Source organism: Procambarus clarkii, chromosome 27 (assembly GCF_040958095.1).
Source record: "Procambarus clarkii isolate CNS0578487 chromosome 27, FALCON_Pclarkii_2.0, whole genome shotgun sequence".
Lineage (NCBI taxonomy): Eukaryota > Metazoa > Arthropoda > Malacostraca > Decapoda > Cambaridae > Procambarus > Procambarus clarkii.
In genome coordinates this window covers 3,060,496-3,076,955 of record NC_091176.1, presented here as the reverse complement: position 1 = coordinate 3,076,955, position 16,460 = coordinate 3,060,496, and the positions used below count along the sequence as shown (strand labels likewise).

General features: G+C 42.4%; 1 protein-coding gene across 1 annotated transcript; it reads right to left on the bottom strand.

Moving 5' to 3' along the window:
* Window positions 1-380: 380 nt before the first annotated feature.
* SdhD (succinate dehydrogenase, subunit D) lies at window positions 381-15,752 on the bottom strand. The gene is made up of 4 exons (XM_045749447.2): window positions 15,657-15,752; window positions 12,065-12,177; window positions 5,142-5,338; window positions 381-1,735 (listed from the first exon to the last, which is right to left on the bottom strand). Exons 1-4 carry the CDS (start codon window positions 15,694-15,696, stop codon window positions 1,558-1,560), a joined length of 528 nt encoding a protein of 175 aa, XP_045605403.1. The 5' UTR covers window positions 15,697-15,752; the 3' UTR covers window positions 381-1,557.
* Window positions 15,753-16,460: the final 708 nt, after the last annotated feature.

Genomic DNA, 16,460 nt, shown 5'->3' with positions numbered 1-16,460 from the left:
TGGTCCCAATCTTTAATGCTACACTTTCCTGTCATCACCAACTTACTCCTATAGTACTCCTCTGAAATACTTTCCTACTAGTTTCAATCAGTTGTGGAAGTAATTTTCTCAAGTGAAAGGCGAGTATCAATTTAACCAGCAGTTTTTAAACAAAAGTTGAATAAATGCCGAGGCCATACGATTGAATTGAAGCCATCACAGTGAGCTCACCAGGACCAAGCACTACTAGTAGTGCTTGGTCCTCCGAGATCAGGGATGAGATTAGGGATGCAGGATCGCGTCAATCATACAGCCTTAATATTTATTCAGAGACGTGTTCTTGTGGTTTCATTGAGCAAGCAAGCATTGCTAGTAGATTGGAGAATAATAAACAGGAAAAATAAAGTTTATACTTTATTATACACAAACTCGCTTAATGATTTATAAAATGTACACATTAAACTGGTACATTTTATTATCCCTCTAAAGGCTACCTCCAGAACAATCTATAAATAAATTTCACACACTGAATTAAGGAATATCACAAAAATATAATTAATGACAGTACCGTATATTACTACTAGAGTGCTAATCTGCTCCATATGATGATGATAATACTGTCGACCCTCAATCTGCACGAGGGTTACGTTCCTGGAAATCCTTGCGCAGAGACAATTTGAACATGGTGAGCGTAATTACAGTATGCTGGAAAAATAGAATGGATTCCAGACACTTAAAAATTTCACTTTTCCCTTACTTTTCTACTCGAAATACTCCTGTTCCCATTTATGATTAATAAATTTGCATAAAATCAGCTGCTGGAAGCTTAAGAGGAACCATCATGCAGTAATGTAAGCCAAAAGTGAAAATACTTGACCTTTGTGATGAGTAAAAAAAAAAAAAAAGTGGCTCGAATGCAGAATATAACTGAGAAGTGAGGGGAAAATGCAAGGGGGGAAAACAAGAGCGGCAAGAAGCATCGCGCACCAAAACAGCTCGGGCGCCCGCGATAACTTGCACACGGCCGAACGATCCCTCCTGCATGACCACCCAATTCACACACAACCAAATTCAGCATTGAACACTCAGAACTTTGACCTTGAAATCAAGTTTGCACATGTCGAATCTTGTGCAAATCAAGTCAAGGTATACAAAAATTTTCAACAATACAATCTGGTTGCATTTTTCCCTTTGTAAAGATAAATTTAAACCATCCCCAGTGCTGCAAATCTAGTTTTGTATTTCATATGCCTACTATCATTATGACACGTGGCACCTTTAATACTATAGATTAAGCCTCACGTTTGTACATCTAATGTGAGCCTTGCTAATGTATCTCTTTAAAAGTGCTGTGAATGACCAAAAGTATATCTCTGTATGTAATATTTATTAGATTTCTGTTTCAGGATATGCAGAATATTACTACACAAAGTGACTTGGAAATGAAAAAAGATCAGCTTTTTAATATAAAATACTGCATTATCTGATACACACATATATATACATATACACATACATAGTACTGTACCTGCTTTTGATTAACAAGTTAAAATCAATTTATAAACATGTCTTTTAACCCTACAATTTCCAAAGCAGCTTAACAGCATTGATAATGCCTACATCTGTGTAAATGAAGTAGCAAAGGCCACCCAGGGTAAGGAAAGACAGAGCAGATACAGCACCTAGTGCAAGTTTGGGAATAATTTTACCAAAGCTGCTAGGGTGAATATAGTCTACAACAATTGCCTCAATGCCCCTGAAAAGTAAAAAAAAAAAAAATAAGGCATTAATAATAATAATAATAATAATAATAATAAAATATATATACAGTATATATCTATAGAAATAATGCAAGAATAATCACAAAACCCCAACATTCAGTTATACTTAAGTATCCACACAGTAAAACACACATTCCGAGCACGTTCATGTTTCGACACATTTTCAATTAATACAAAAGACAAATGTATTGAAACATAAAAGGACTCAAAAATTGTTTCATTTTTCCTATGTGGATCCTTATGTAAATACAAAAATATTGAAGTTGTAGGTCATATCTGAATTTGCAGTTTTAAATTTGGAGATCCATGCCGAATTACAGTAATCGAGCAAAATATCTATGGATAACAAAACAAGAAATACTCAAACCATGTAAGACAACTTCCATTATTCACATTCATTGTGTTGAAGGTTTTTGTACTACAGTTGTCTGTGACAAAAATATTCATTTAAATATCACTGCTTCCATTTTTTTTCACTCCTTACATATTTAAACCCGCTAGAATTTCAACAAGTATTAAATACATGCTCATTGCCGGCATATCTGCAGACAAATTATATAGGCCAGTTGTTGCAGTCAATACCAATGTAAAATTTATCTTATTAGCATATAGATATTAATTAAAAATTTCTTACTATAACACTACACATGTTTCTCATATTATCTATTTCTAACTGCCCTAACTCTTGATTTTTCATTTTCATACCATGTCATTACCTTGCAAGTATAAGTATACACAAGAATCACCACCACCACTATGTAGTCCTTTAGCCACATGTAAACCACAATGGGCTGGACCACACCTGTTTTGTAGTCTCCATGCTCAACTATACAAGTAATTATCAAAAGAAGGCACCAAACCGGGAAGGCTATATAGCACTATCAAATGTGCGGAATAATCAGAGGGCGCTAAATATCACTGAGGATGCCAATACGAGAACAGAAACGCATAAGGCGAACGATATCAAAAGTATCCGATTCACCAAGAATTCTATCGAGGGACAAGCGACCGCGGGGGACGGTCAGAAAACAAGACACGCTCGTCCCGGAAGTCAGGACATTCAACAAGGATATGCATGATTAAGAGGAACAATGAAATTTGAACAATAAGGAGCAGGGCGGCGCTCCATTAAGTGACCATGAGTTAAGCGAGTATGGCCAATACGCAACCTCGCCAGAGCCATTTCTCATTGTCGGTTATGGTGGTAGGAAGCTGGCCACGTGGACACACAACTCTTAAGAGTATGCAGTTTCTTATCAGTAACCGAAGACCAACAAGCCTGCCAACTGGTAAGGATTGAGAAATGAATAACTGGGCAAAAGTCGAAATAAGGAATACTTTTACGAGATGGGACAAGAGCGGACAGCTTCCCTAACGGGCACCTGACAGCGCTTCAGATTCGTATTCCAGAGGTTCTGGGTTCGATCCCCGGTGGAGGCGGAGACAAATGGGCAAAATGTTTTTCACCCTGATGCCAAGCTCTTCCTCCACACTATACTGAGTGCCTGTGCTACTGGCACCTTGCATTTTTTTTATAAATATTGAATTCCATGAATCTGGACCCGAGTCTGAGTGCATGAGAATGTTGTCAATATCCCTTTCAAAATCTGCTATGCTCGTGTTGATATCAGTTATATTTACAGGGGGTTTAGATATCATGCATAAAGAAGTTTTCAGGATCTTCCACTTTCATGTTGTTTATTGGAGTGCTAAACATGTCCTCATACTGCTTTTTTAGGATTTCACTAATTTCCTTTGTCATCCTCCATGTATGAACTTTCATTCGTATGAATAGGTCCAATACTGGCAGTGGTTTTTCCTTTTGATTTCGCATATGTGAAGAAATATTTTGGATTTTTCTTTATTTCCTGAATTGCTTTCTGTTCTAACTACCTTTCTACAGTCTGATATGAGTGTTTCAATTTCTGCTTGATTTCTTCAATCTCCCCGTTTAAATTATTCCCTCTTTGTAGGGAAAGTCATGTCTGCTTAAGCATTTCCGTTATTTTTTACCTTCTTTTATAGTGTCGTCTGCGTTCTCTTTCTACTTTGGACCTCTTTCTGGCTTTCCTCAAAAGGAACATGTTTCAGACAGACTCCATACGCTTCTGAAGTCAGTTTTTCTATTCCTTCTGTAGGACTTTTATTACTTAGAACATGGAATGGAATGTTTGTAATAAAGATTAAACAAGTGCTTGGAGCATCAAGTGGCAAATTGATTTCAGTGTGAATAAATGCCATGTTATGGAATGTGGAATCAGAGAAAATAGACCACACACAACTTACAAATTATGTGGAAAGGAATTACAGAACTCTAGTAAAGACCAAGACCTAGGGGGTGGTTTTGGATAGTAAGCTGTTGCCAGAGGAACACACAAAGAACATTGTGAGAGCAGCGTATGCATCTATTTCCAACTTCAGGCTTGCTTTTAATTATATGGATGATGAAATACTAAAGATATTGTTCATGACTTTTATGAGACTAAAATTGGAATATGAAGCAGTTGTATGGTGGCCAAATCTCAAGAAGCACATAAATAAACTGGAAAAGGTGCAACAGCATGCTACAAAACGGTTTCTGGAAATGAACAATTAGAGTTACAAGGAGAGACTAGAGGCGTTAAACGTGCCAAAACTAGAAGATAAAAGAGAGAGAGAAGATACGATCAACACTTACAAAATACTAACAGGAATCGACCAAATTGACAAAGAGGCATTCCTGAAACCAGCAACTTCACAAACAAGAGGGCACAGATTCAAAGGCGCTGAAAAATATTAGAAAACGTGTTCCTTTGAAAACAAGAGTGGTAGACAGTTGGAACAAGCTAAGTGAGAAGGTGGTGGAGGCCAAAACCATCAGTACTGTAGCTTTAAAGCATTACATGACAAAGTGTACTGGGAAAACGGGACACCAGGAGCGTAGCTCTCATCCATTAACTACACTTAGGTAATTACACAAGGTGTTTATAATTACAAATAGTCTCAAGAGGATTCAAGTAAACTACTGTAAATCCTATACCTGTATACAGTATGCCTTTACTTATACCTGTATAAAGATACAGCATGATTCATTACTGTACAGTTTAGTAGTACCTGTACTTTATATAACAATGAATTATTCTTGATTTATATTATTACAAAAATGCATTATGTAAATGCCTCCTGAGAGCATCTCTAGTTGCGACGAATACCCTGTACATTGCTCTCACGAATTGGGGTCGATCCCACAGTTCCCCGAATCAATGGGCCACTGTACTATACATGTAATTACTCTCAAAGCCCCTATTATGAACAACATTTTAGGCATTTATATCTTAAGGGAGCATTTAATCAAATTAAACACAATCAGACCATTTTAAAAACAAAAAATAACCCACTTACCAATATGAATGAACTGTCAATGAAAGAGCAAGAAAGTACTCTACAGCTGGTGTTGGGAAGATCACTGCCGCTGGGATGGTTCCCAGGAGCACCACTGCAAGGATTCGCTCGGCAGTCCAGTGCATAACATGGTCATGACCTGCTTGCTCAATCTCAGGGGGACCTTTCGTAACAGGTGACACACTGAAGGGCTTTGCCTAGATCAACAAACAAATTAATAAAACTTACAACACTGAAGTTAATATTATAAATTATACACACGTGCGTATACTGCACTCCCATTCAAATTAACACATTCCGGCTGAATGCAGCTTGCCCAAAAATATTTTAATTCCATTGCATATTATGTACAGTACTGTACTCATTTATCTCATTTTCACCATGCATTTTTTTAAAATATATTTGACCAAACTAGCTGTCATTTTAATGAATTAGAGCTTGTCAAGATAACTGTCAACAAGATATACGTACCATAATATAACACACACAGTATTTCCAATTAAAAAAAAATATATATAGAGAGCAATATATGCAATAAATATATAATGAACTTTTAACCTAGATGTGTAGCAACAGCCTTAGTCTAACTAAAGATGAGAAGATAGATAAGAATTCATAAAACCAGAGCTGAATGCAATGAAATGCCATTTTCTGGAGACTTCCCAGAGGCTCCCCAGAGTTTACGGGGCTGAAATGTACGCATTAGACTGTGGCATCCATCAATTCGATTGAGTTCTATGCCTATTGGGGACCATGAGCCTAAACCTGGCCCCCTCAGAGAGGCATGAAGAGCAATGGCCTATAGAAACCCCCAAGTGGTTGGAAGCATTCCATGTCTACCATTGACCGGGTTAGGCACCCAGAGAGGCCTCCCAAAATAAACACCTGGTTAAAAATTGCTACCGAAAACAGAACTATCAAGCAGTACTCCCAATCCGAAAACAAGCATGATGTCACAACTGCCGCCACACCGATGTTTGTGTAGCAAGGGGGCAAGGGGCAAGGAGGAACCCCAGACTCCCCGCCAGCCATCCAACCCCAGTTCTGAGGCCGAATATCAAAAATGCAAATACCACCGACCGGGAGGGAGGGTTGGGAGGGTTGCCAGGGAGCCTCCGGGACTCACCCAGAAAATGGCGTTTCATTCATTCAAAGCTGGTTTTCTATGGAGAGCCCCTTTGGCTCTCTGGAGCTACCTAACCACAGAAAAACAAAAAGAAAGACTTACCTGGTTGGTGACCGTCACTCACACCTCAACTCTAAGTTGAGACCAACTAGCTGTAACCTACAACCCAAAGAGACACACGCCCGACTAGGGCCAGGAACATTAACAAGGTAACGGGCGGCCAGGACCCCGTTCGACCTCCAAAACCCTTGTGCCCGAATGTCAGCCCAAGACATATTACAAAAAACGGCAGCTAAAGCAGCAAAAATGGGCACAAGGATAGACCACAGGCTGGCTGGACCAAATAACTCTGCAGACGACCTGGGAGACCCAAGCCCTGGAACAGGGAAGAAGGAAAACCGGGTCAACCCAAAGCGTGTCTCTGGCTACAGAGACCGTGGTGTGCCAATAGCTCCTAAGAACCGCAACCGGACACAACACATGATGCACCCAAATTTCTCAAGTAAACTGAAAAGGAAATATGTGAAACACTAAACAAAAAGTTCCAAAGTGTGTTTGTACAAAATGAAATCTTCAGAGAACCAGACACAATAAGAATTCCAGAGAACAACATAGAGCGTATAGAGGTGTCTAGAGATGAAGTGGAAAATATGCTAAAGGAGCTAAGTAAGAACAAAGCAGTTGGCCCAGATGGCGTTTCACCATGGGTTCTGAGAGAATGTGCATCCGAGCTCAACATTCCACTTCACCTGATCTTTCAGGCATCCCTGTGTACAGGAGTCGTAGCAGACGTGTGGAAAAAGGCTAATATAATTCCAATCTACAAAAGTGGCAGCAGGGAAGACCCTCTCAATTATAGACCTGTATCATTGACAAGTGTAATAGTGAAAATATTGGAAAAAATAATAAAAACTAAATAGGTAGAACACATGGAGAGAAATGATATCATATCAGACAGTATGGTTTTCGATCCAGAAGATCCTGTGTATCGAATTTACTCAGTTTCTATGATCGAGCCACAGAGATTTTACAGGAAAGAGATGGTTGGGTTGATTGCATCTATCTGGACCTAAAAAAGGCTTTCGACAGAGTTCCACATAAGAGGTTGTTCTGGAAACTGGAAAATATTGGAGGGGTGACAGGTAAGCTTCTAACATGGATGAAAAGTTTTCTGACTGATAGAAAAATGAGGGCAGTAATCAGAGGCAATGAATCGGACTGGAGAAATGTCACAAGTGGAGTACTACAGGGTTCAGGTCTTGCACCGGTGATGTTCATTGTCTACATAAATGATCTACCAGTTGGTATACAGAATTATATAAACATGTTTGCTGATGATGCCAAAATAAGTATATGGAGCACCACTTGGCAAATGGAATTTAATATTAATAAATGCCATGTTATGGAATGTGGAATAGGAGAACATAGACCCCACACAACCTATAAATTATGCGATAAATCTTTAAAGAATTCTGATAAAGAAAGAGATCTAGGGGTGGTTCTGGATAGAAAACTACCACCTGAGGACCACATAAAGAACGTTGTGCGAGGTGCCTATGCCACACTTTCTAACTTCAGAACTGCTTTTAAATACATGGATGGCGATATACTAAAGGAACTGTTCACGACTTTTGTTAGGCCAAAGCTAGAGTATGCAGCGATTGTGTGGTGCCCATATCTTAAGAAGCACATCAACAAACTGGAAAAGGTACAATGACAAGCTACTAAGTGGCTCCCAGAACTGAAGGGCAAGGGCTACAAGGAGAGGTTAGAGGCATTAAATATGCCAAAACTAGAAGACTGAAGAAAATGAGGCGATATGATCACTACGTACAAAATAGCAACAGGAATTGATAAAATCGATAGGGAAGATTTCCTGAGACCTGGAACTTCAAGAACAAGAGGTCATAGATTTAAACTAACTTAACAAAGATGCAGAAGAATTATAAGAAAATTCACTTTCGCAAACAGAATGGTAGAAGGTTGGAACAAGTTAAGTGAGGTGGTGGTGGAGGCCAAGACCGTCAGTAGTTTCAAAGCGTTATATGACAAAGAGTGCTGGGAAGATGGGACACCACAAGTGTAGCTCTCATCCTGTAACTACACTTAGGTAGTTACACTTAGGTCATTACCCCCAGCCGAACCAACCAAGCATCAATCACCCAAAGACCCCACAGGAAAGCTGCTATCTCGTTCTTCGCAAGAAAAGAAGGAGACGGCAGCAAACGAACAAACCTACCACCAGGACTGAAAGAGCAGAAACCCATGTCAGAGGAGAGCACAACCTGACCCCCAGAGGCCAATGCAGACATGAAAAAGAGCCTTATCAAAACAATCCAAAACTGAAGGAGCCACCACAAACTGAGGATGAGAGAGAAAAGAGAGCACCCGTTCCAATGACCAGGACATCTCAGGCGGTGCATGGGCAGGCCGGAGGTGAAACAACGTACGAGATGGCTTGCAAAAAGGATCGGAAGTAACATCCACACTGAACACAAGCAGGAGCGGCTCTGCCAGCGCTGCATGATACAAGGCAACAGTATGTGGCATAAGATGACAGTCCTGAAACAGCCAGGAGAGAAAGGACAAAACTATCCGATCCGAAACCGAAGACAATCTACAAATTGACAAAAATTGACAAAAGGACCACCAGAAAACTTAATACTGCCGCCGAGATGAAACACACAGGTGGGACACCATCAACGAAGCCACCTGATCATCATACAAGTAGTGATAAACCCTCATAAGAAAGATCAGACGTGAAGATCGGAGAAGATCGAACTAGCCATGTACCGGACTGGACTGATCTGCTGGTGCAGTCAGAAAAGTCCCCGGGTTCAGACACCGAGCAAACAGCGCCAGAAACCAAGGCTGGGCTGGTTATCAAGGGGGCCAACAAGGCAACTCTCCCCTGGCAAGTCTCAAACCGAGCCAGAACCTGAAGCAACAGCGGAACCAGTAGGGATGGGGGAGGGGAAAATACAAAACAGCAAAATCTGCAATCAGCAACAGACAACAGGGTGACGAAAACCTAAGAGCCAGGGACCAAGCGGATCCCAAGGAGTTAACAAGCACAGCCTGCCAGCAGGCGAGGCGAGAAACAAAGAACGGAGACACCGTCTCCTTCAGAATCTGCGCAAACAGCTTCAACAAGGCAGCCAACATCCGAGCCGCCGAGGCAAATGCACGAGACATGGGCCCAGAAACCAGTGCCCCACATCCTCCTCCAGCTACTCCATAGACAGCTCGAGCAGGGAAAAGAAACGTAAAACCGGTGCAAAGTGCCCCCCAGGCATGCAAATCCTCAGCTACCAGGGACACCGAAAGAACAGGAACCTGCACGTGAAGCTGTGCCTGGCCATTATCCCTAGGAATAACGGGGGCGAATAAGTACGCATTGAGATACTCCAACTCGCCCCCAGGTAAACCTGATCTACCGTAGAAGTTAACCAGAACACATGCCACGTCCCCAAAGAAAAGAAAGGGCAGTCTGCTAACCAGGATGACTCTGGAACCTCGTAAAACACTCTGTAAGGAAATGTACGACCGAACTCAAACGAGGAAAAATCCATTATTGAGGAACAATCCGGGTCACGCAGGAGGTACACTGCTAGGGCCTCCTGAACCTCCTTAGGCAGGATGCTGGAAGCCGAAAACTTCCGGAAGGAAGGGACCGAAGAACCCAAGGGAACCCGGAACTGAACCCCTATCAAATTTGTACAGGGGGGTAAGAAAACCCCCCTTCCCCTGCAACATGCAGCTCTGCGTTGAGGGTACCAACACCCAAGTGGAGTCACACAGGACCCAAGCCCCCCAAAGTCAACTGCACCCCAGCCCCTAAAGAACAGGCAGAGTCCACTGGAAAAACTGGGAAAAGGTGGTGGTGGGGGGGTTCCGTTGGTTAGACTCAGATGCCCCGGCTAGAGGAGCAGGCTTGAATGCTTCAGTCGCCGAACCGGATGTGGCAGCCCGCGAGACCGCCAGTCTTGCACCATCTGAACCATGCCCCAACTCCGAAACCCTCAGACATTTCCCTGCAGGCAGCAGGGAAGGGAGGGGGGGGGGGGAAAACAGGACAAACAACAGCAGGGGAAGACAAGGAAGCACTACCGCCCCTAAGTCTGGGTCCCTTTAACTAAAGTGGGGCAGCTGCGGGGCATCCGGAAAGGCAACCAACCTTGTGCATTGCAGCAACCAAAAAATTGTATGCAATGCCGAATTCGCCTGCACCCAATTATCATTATCAGTGGACTGGGTGAATTGGATCACCAGCAAAGAACACAACTCGTAGGACTCTGGATCAAAGGTGTCATCGGTCCAACAGGCAGCATGACGAAGCCAAACCCAGTGAATGTCACCCTGAGACAAGGGGACAGAGCAACCTTCAGACTCATACAAGGTGAGATAGGACCCAGAAGATGCATCCATTGGACCAATGGAGGTTTCCAGGGTCTTTAAGCTGACTGCTATGGGAAGCCCAGGCAAGGTACTGATAACCAGTTGGCCCAAACTAACAAGAGAACAATTAAAGGTGAACTCCTGCGATGTGTACAATCATGGGGACCTAGCGGAGAACCTCTCTGGAGAGCCAGAGTGGTTCTTCACAGATAAAATGGAATTGGTAATGAAAATCTTTAAGTGACTATTTAGCCAAATAGCATAGAATTGTGGCACTGATATCAGCACCATTTCCAAAATGCACAAGAAAACAGCATTGAATGTACAGTATATCTACGTTACTTTTAACTCAAATTTTTTAAAAATTAGCTCATACATAATGAAATGAGTAGCTTTATCATTAGAAAAAATAGAAAAATATTGAAATTCTGGAAAACTTGGCTTATTAGGCAAATTGGGCCTTGCATAGTAGGCCAAGAACTGCATTCTGGCTATTAGGTACAACACACAATATATATATATATATATATATATATATATATATATATATATATATATATATATATATATATATATATCTATCTCCAATACAGACTGCAGCAGTCTGTTAAGGATACTTTTTTGTGCAAATTTAACAATATTAAGGAAAACTAATGTTCTTCTATTGAGATCAGATTAATATTAGTTAATTTATTATGCACACTACCCATTTTGTGGGTAATGATGGCAAAGGTTACAAAGGCATGTATTGGGCTCGGAAACTAAACAGCAAAATTTATTTACCGAAGCACGTTACAGTTTTGCAGCTCAACCAAATAAAAAATCTTAAAAGGAAATTCAATAAAATATTTACCAATACTGTATACTGCTTATAGTGTGCAAAATTTTTTTGTATTAATAAAAAAAAATTTGGTATAGATAAGCAAAAAAACAGCAAATTTCAGTTGCTGCTAAAGGAACTACCCACCAAACACACACCGAAACTACGACGTTGGTACAACGTTCGAGCAAGTTTTAACACCACCTAACCAGTTATAACAACCAATATAGCAAGTTGTAGCAACGTTCCAATACGTCATAAACACGTTAAGCCAAGATGTAACAACTTTATTTCAAGTTGTAACAAGCGGAAAATAGAGACAGTTTCGGTTTGTGTTTCCAGGGTAGTTCATACCCTGGTTCGCAGTGCAGGTACTGCACTGCACAATAATTAACAAGGACTTTGAACTATATTCACATAATCCTTAGTGCAATTATCTGATTTACCAGAGCCACAAAGGGGAGGCAGAGCCTATAGCCTAATGTGGCAAAATATTTAGTCATGTATTATCAATTTTTGCCTATAGCCTAATGTGGCAAAAGATTTAGTCATGCATTATCAATATCAGTTCAGTCTTACCTGATATGGGACAAGGGCTTGCGAGCCCACTTGTGTTGCTTGTGCAGTTATACGCGTAGGAACGCGGTACAGCCCATTTAACCGCAGTGAACCAAAGCGGCTTCCACTGATGCCTGAAAACATTCCAAGGAATTGCTAATTTCTAAACGTACCACTTTGTATATTAGATAGACAAGAGGTCCTGCACTATTTGGATTAAAGGTAACAATATATCCAAACTGTAATTTTTGCAATAGGCCCGAAAATATCTAAAAATATTAGAAATTGTGAAAAATGCATATAATTAAAATACAGCTTTATTATATCATCTAAAGGAGTACTGTATTATGCTAAGTATAAAGATATGTTTACTTAGTATGATTATTTTGAGTTAGAGAAGGAAAGTGTTTGGAAAAGGGACAATTCTTATTGTCAAGGGACAGAAAGCCTGTATTTAGGTTTGTTGAGATGCCACATGGTGAACAACTGACCTCTGAAGGTCAGTTGTCATCATTGCCTGATGTTATAATGGAAGGACAACTCCCCTTCCAAACACTAACACCTCTCCTCCTCATCCCCCTCCTCACCGTCTTCCATATACCATCAAGTCCTCAATAAAGGTAAGATATACATACAGTACTGTATTGTAGCTAGCACAAAAAGAGAGGTATTCAGTATAAAATGTATTTTTAAGTTAATATTTCTGAGGGGTGTGGAATGGATTAATTCAATTGACATTATTTCTTAGGGGAACATTTGTTTCGAGTTACGACCCATCTCTGGGAACGGATTAAATTCGTAAGTGGAGATACCACTTTGGTTCGAATTTGTCATATCTTGTAACTTTTAATAAATATTGCTTGGCATTCGAACTCAAATATGTGAAAGTTGTAGATCAATGTGTGTGTTGAAATAGTCAAGAAAAAATAACCCCTTAAAATCCAAATACAGTATAGGAATAAGGATAATGGGTTAATAAGGATAACAAATATACTGTACTTTAAATAAGTAATAAGGCCCGCATCTAGTCCCCATTCTTCAATACCTAAAGAGACAAAGAAAATAAAGTTTGAAATCTCCAGTTTTTCGTGAGCTCTGCGCCCTCCCACCCTGCTTGATACCTTGCTTGATGGGGTTCTGGGAGTTCTTCTAGTCCCCAAGCCCGGCCCGAGACCAGGATTGACTTGAGTGTGTTTAGTCCACTAGGCTGTTGCTTGCAGTGACTCGCAGGTCCAAATATCCACCACAGCCCGGTTGGTCCGGCACTCATTGGAGAATACCATCTAGTTTTTCTTGAAGATGTCCAAGGTTATTCTGGCAATATTTCTTATACTCACTGGGAGGATGTTGAACAATCGTAAGCCTCTGATGTTTATACAGTGTTCTCTGATTGTGCTTATGGCACCTCTGCTCTTCACTGGTTCTAGTTTGCATTTTCTTCCATATTCTTCACTCCAGTATGTTGTTATTTTACTGTGTAGATTTGGAATCTGGCCCTCCAGTATTTTCCACGTTTATATCATTTGATAGCTCTCTCGTCTCCTTTCTAGTGAGTATATTTGGAGAGCTTTGAAACGAAGCCAATAATTTAGGTACTTTATCGCGTCTATGTATGCTGTATATATTCTCTGTATTCCCTCTATTTCACCAATCTCTCCTGCTCTGAAGGGGAAAGTGAGGACTATGCAATACTCAAGACAGGACAGTACAAGTAATTTGTGTAGTACAACCATTGTGATGAGATCCCTGGATTTGAAAGTTCTCATAATCCATCCCATCCGAATCCAACTAGTCTATAAGTATTTGCCAATACTTTACTTCCTCCCTTGTCTAGAGGAGCTATGTCCGCTGCTTTAAGAGCATCTGGTATCTCCCCCACGTGTCCAAGTTTTCTCCACACTATATTGATTGTCTGCGCTACTGGCACCTTGCTATAAATATTGAACTCCATGAATCTGGACTTGGGGCTGAGTGCATGGGTATGTGTTTAATTTCTCATTCAAAATCTGCCACGCTCATGTTGATGTCGGTTATATTTACAAGGGTTTGGATATCATGCATAAGGAAGTTGTCCGGATCTTCTATTTTCATGCTGTTTATTGTGCTAAACATGTCCTCATACTGCTTTTTTAGGATTTCACTAATTTCTCTGTCATCCTCAGTGTATGAACCTTCAATCGTACGAATAGGTCCAATATTGGTGGTGGTGGTGGTTTTTGCTTTTGATTTCACACATGTGAAGAAATATTTTGGGTTTTTCTTTATTTCTTGAATTGCTTTCTGTTCTAATTGCCTTTCTTCAATCTGATATGAATGTTTCAGTTTCTTCTCGATTTCTTCAATCTCCCTCTTTAAATCATTGGCTATTTGTAGGGAAAGTTGTGTCTGCTTAAGCATTTCCGTTATTTTTGTTATAATGGCAGGGCTCGGGGTGAGGGGCGAGCCCCCTCACCCTCCTGCCCAGCATAGGGGGAGGGGCCAGCCCGTCACCCTCCCACCTGAGGCAGGGTCAGCCTGCCACCCTCCCACCTGAGGCAGGGTCAGCCCGTCACCCCCCCCCACCTGAGGCAGGGTCAGCCCGTCACCCCCCCCCCACCTGAGGCAGGGTCAGCCAGTCATCCCCCCCACCTGAGGCAGGATCAGCCAGTCATCCCCCCCACCTGAGGCAGGGTCAGCCAGTCATCCCCCCCCCACCTGAGGCAGGGTCAGCCAGTCATCCCCCCCACCTGAGGCAGGGTCAGCCAGTCATCCCCCCCACCTGAGGCAGGGTCAGCCAGTCATCCCCCCCACCTGAGGCAGGGTCAGCCTGCCACCCTCCCACCTTAGGCAGGGTCAGCCTGCCACCCTCCCACCTGAGGCAGGGTCAGCCTGCCACCCTCCCACCAGAGGCAGGGTCAGCCAGTCATCCCCCCACCTGAGGCAGGGTCAGCCCGTCACCCCCCCCCCACCTGAGGCAGGGTCAGCCCGTCACCCCCCCCCCCACCTGTGGCAGGGTCAGCCCGTCACCCCCCCCCCCACCTGTGGCAGGGTCAGCCAGTCATCCCCCCCACCTGAGGCAGGGTCAGCCAGTCATCCCCCCCACCTGAGGCAGGGTCAGCCATTCATCCCCCCCCACCTGAGGCAGGGTCAGCCTAGCACCCCCCCCCCCCACCTGAGGCAGGGTCAGCCCGCCAGGAGCCCCCCACCTGAGGCAGGGTCAGCCCGCCAGGAGCCCCCCACCTGAGGCAGGGTCAGCCTAGCACCCCCCCACCTGAGGCAGGGTCAGCCTAGCACCCCCCCACCTGAGGCAGGGTCAGCCTAGCACCCCCCCACCTGAGGCAGGGTCAGCCCGCCAGGAGCCCCCCACCTGAGGCAGGGTCAGCCTAGCACCCCCCCACCTGAGGCAGGGTCAGCCCGCCAGGAGCCCCCCACCTGAGGCAGGGTCAGCCTAGCACCCCCCCACCTGAGGCAGGGTCAGCCAGCCAGAAGTCCCCGGGAGTGTAAACAACTCACCTCTGAGTGTCAACACCCAGCAAGGTTACCACAACACAAGTGTAAACACCAGGTGAACCTACACTACCACTGTGAGACAAGAAGGCATGAGGGAACACAGGTTATGGGGGAGAATACCTACAGTTCCTAGAGAGCCCTCTTAGAGCAGCCAGCGCCGCCATGGTGGGACAACAATGGCGTCTACCACAACACTACCACTACGCTCTATTTACATCTACTGCATCTCTATTTATGTGCTATTTTTATATATATTAAATTTACTGTAAATACCATTGAATTATTTGGTGTTCAATTTTTGGTGTATACATAACGTATTCTCGATAAGTCACTAATATGCATATACATGCTTACGTCGTTACTCATATAGTTGGAACTCGCCCAATTGTGAGTTGAGGGACTTAAACTTTTATTTATTCATGTATTTTATTTATTTTTCAACCCATCCTCAGACCAAGTCCATTCCATCCAGCGGTTGACCCCAAAGACACATTCATAAATTTGGACATGCTATTTATTCAAACCAGGAATTTTCTCAAATATAAATTAATATTATTTCATATTACCCTATTGGCATATGTACTTTCCTGAATAAAATTTACTGTACTTTACATTGTACATATTTAGGCATTGGTTGGGTTAAGTTAGGTGTTTAGGTTCTGTTGGCGATTATTTGTATTTGTAGTACGTGGGTGAAGGTTATAACGTTCATATACTCTATATATAGCTTTCTCATATAAATTGGTGACCTTCCACATGCCTCTCACAACCTCAAACCAATTCTTTTTGCTGACGACACAACCTTCATTTACTCCAGTCCTGACCCCCTTGCTCTAAATGCCACAGTAAATACTGAGCTAAATAAAGTCCATCCAACAAACTCACCCTTAATATTGGCAAAACTTTCTATATGCTGTTTGGCAATAAA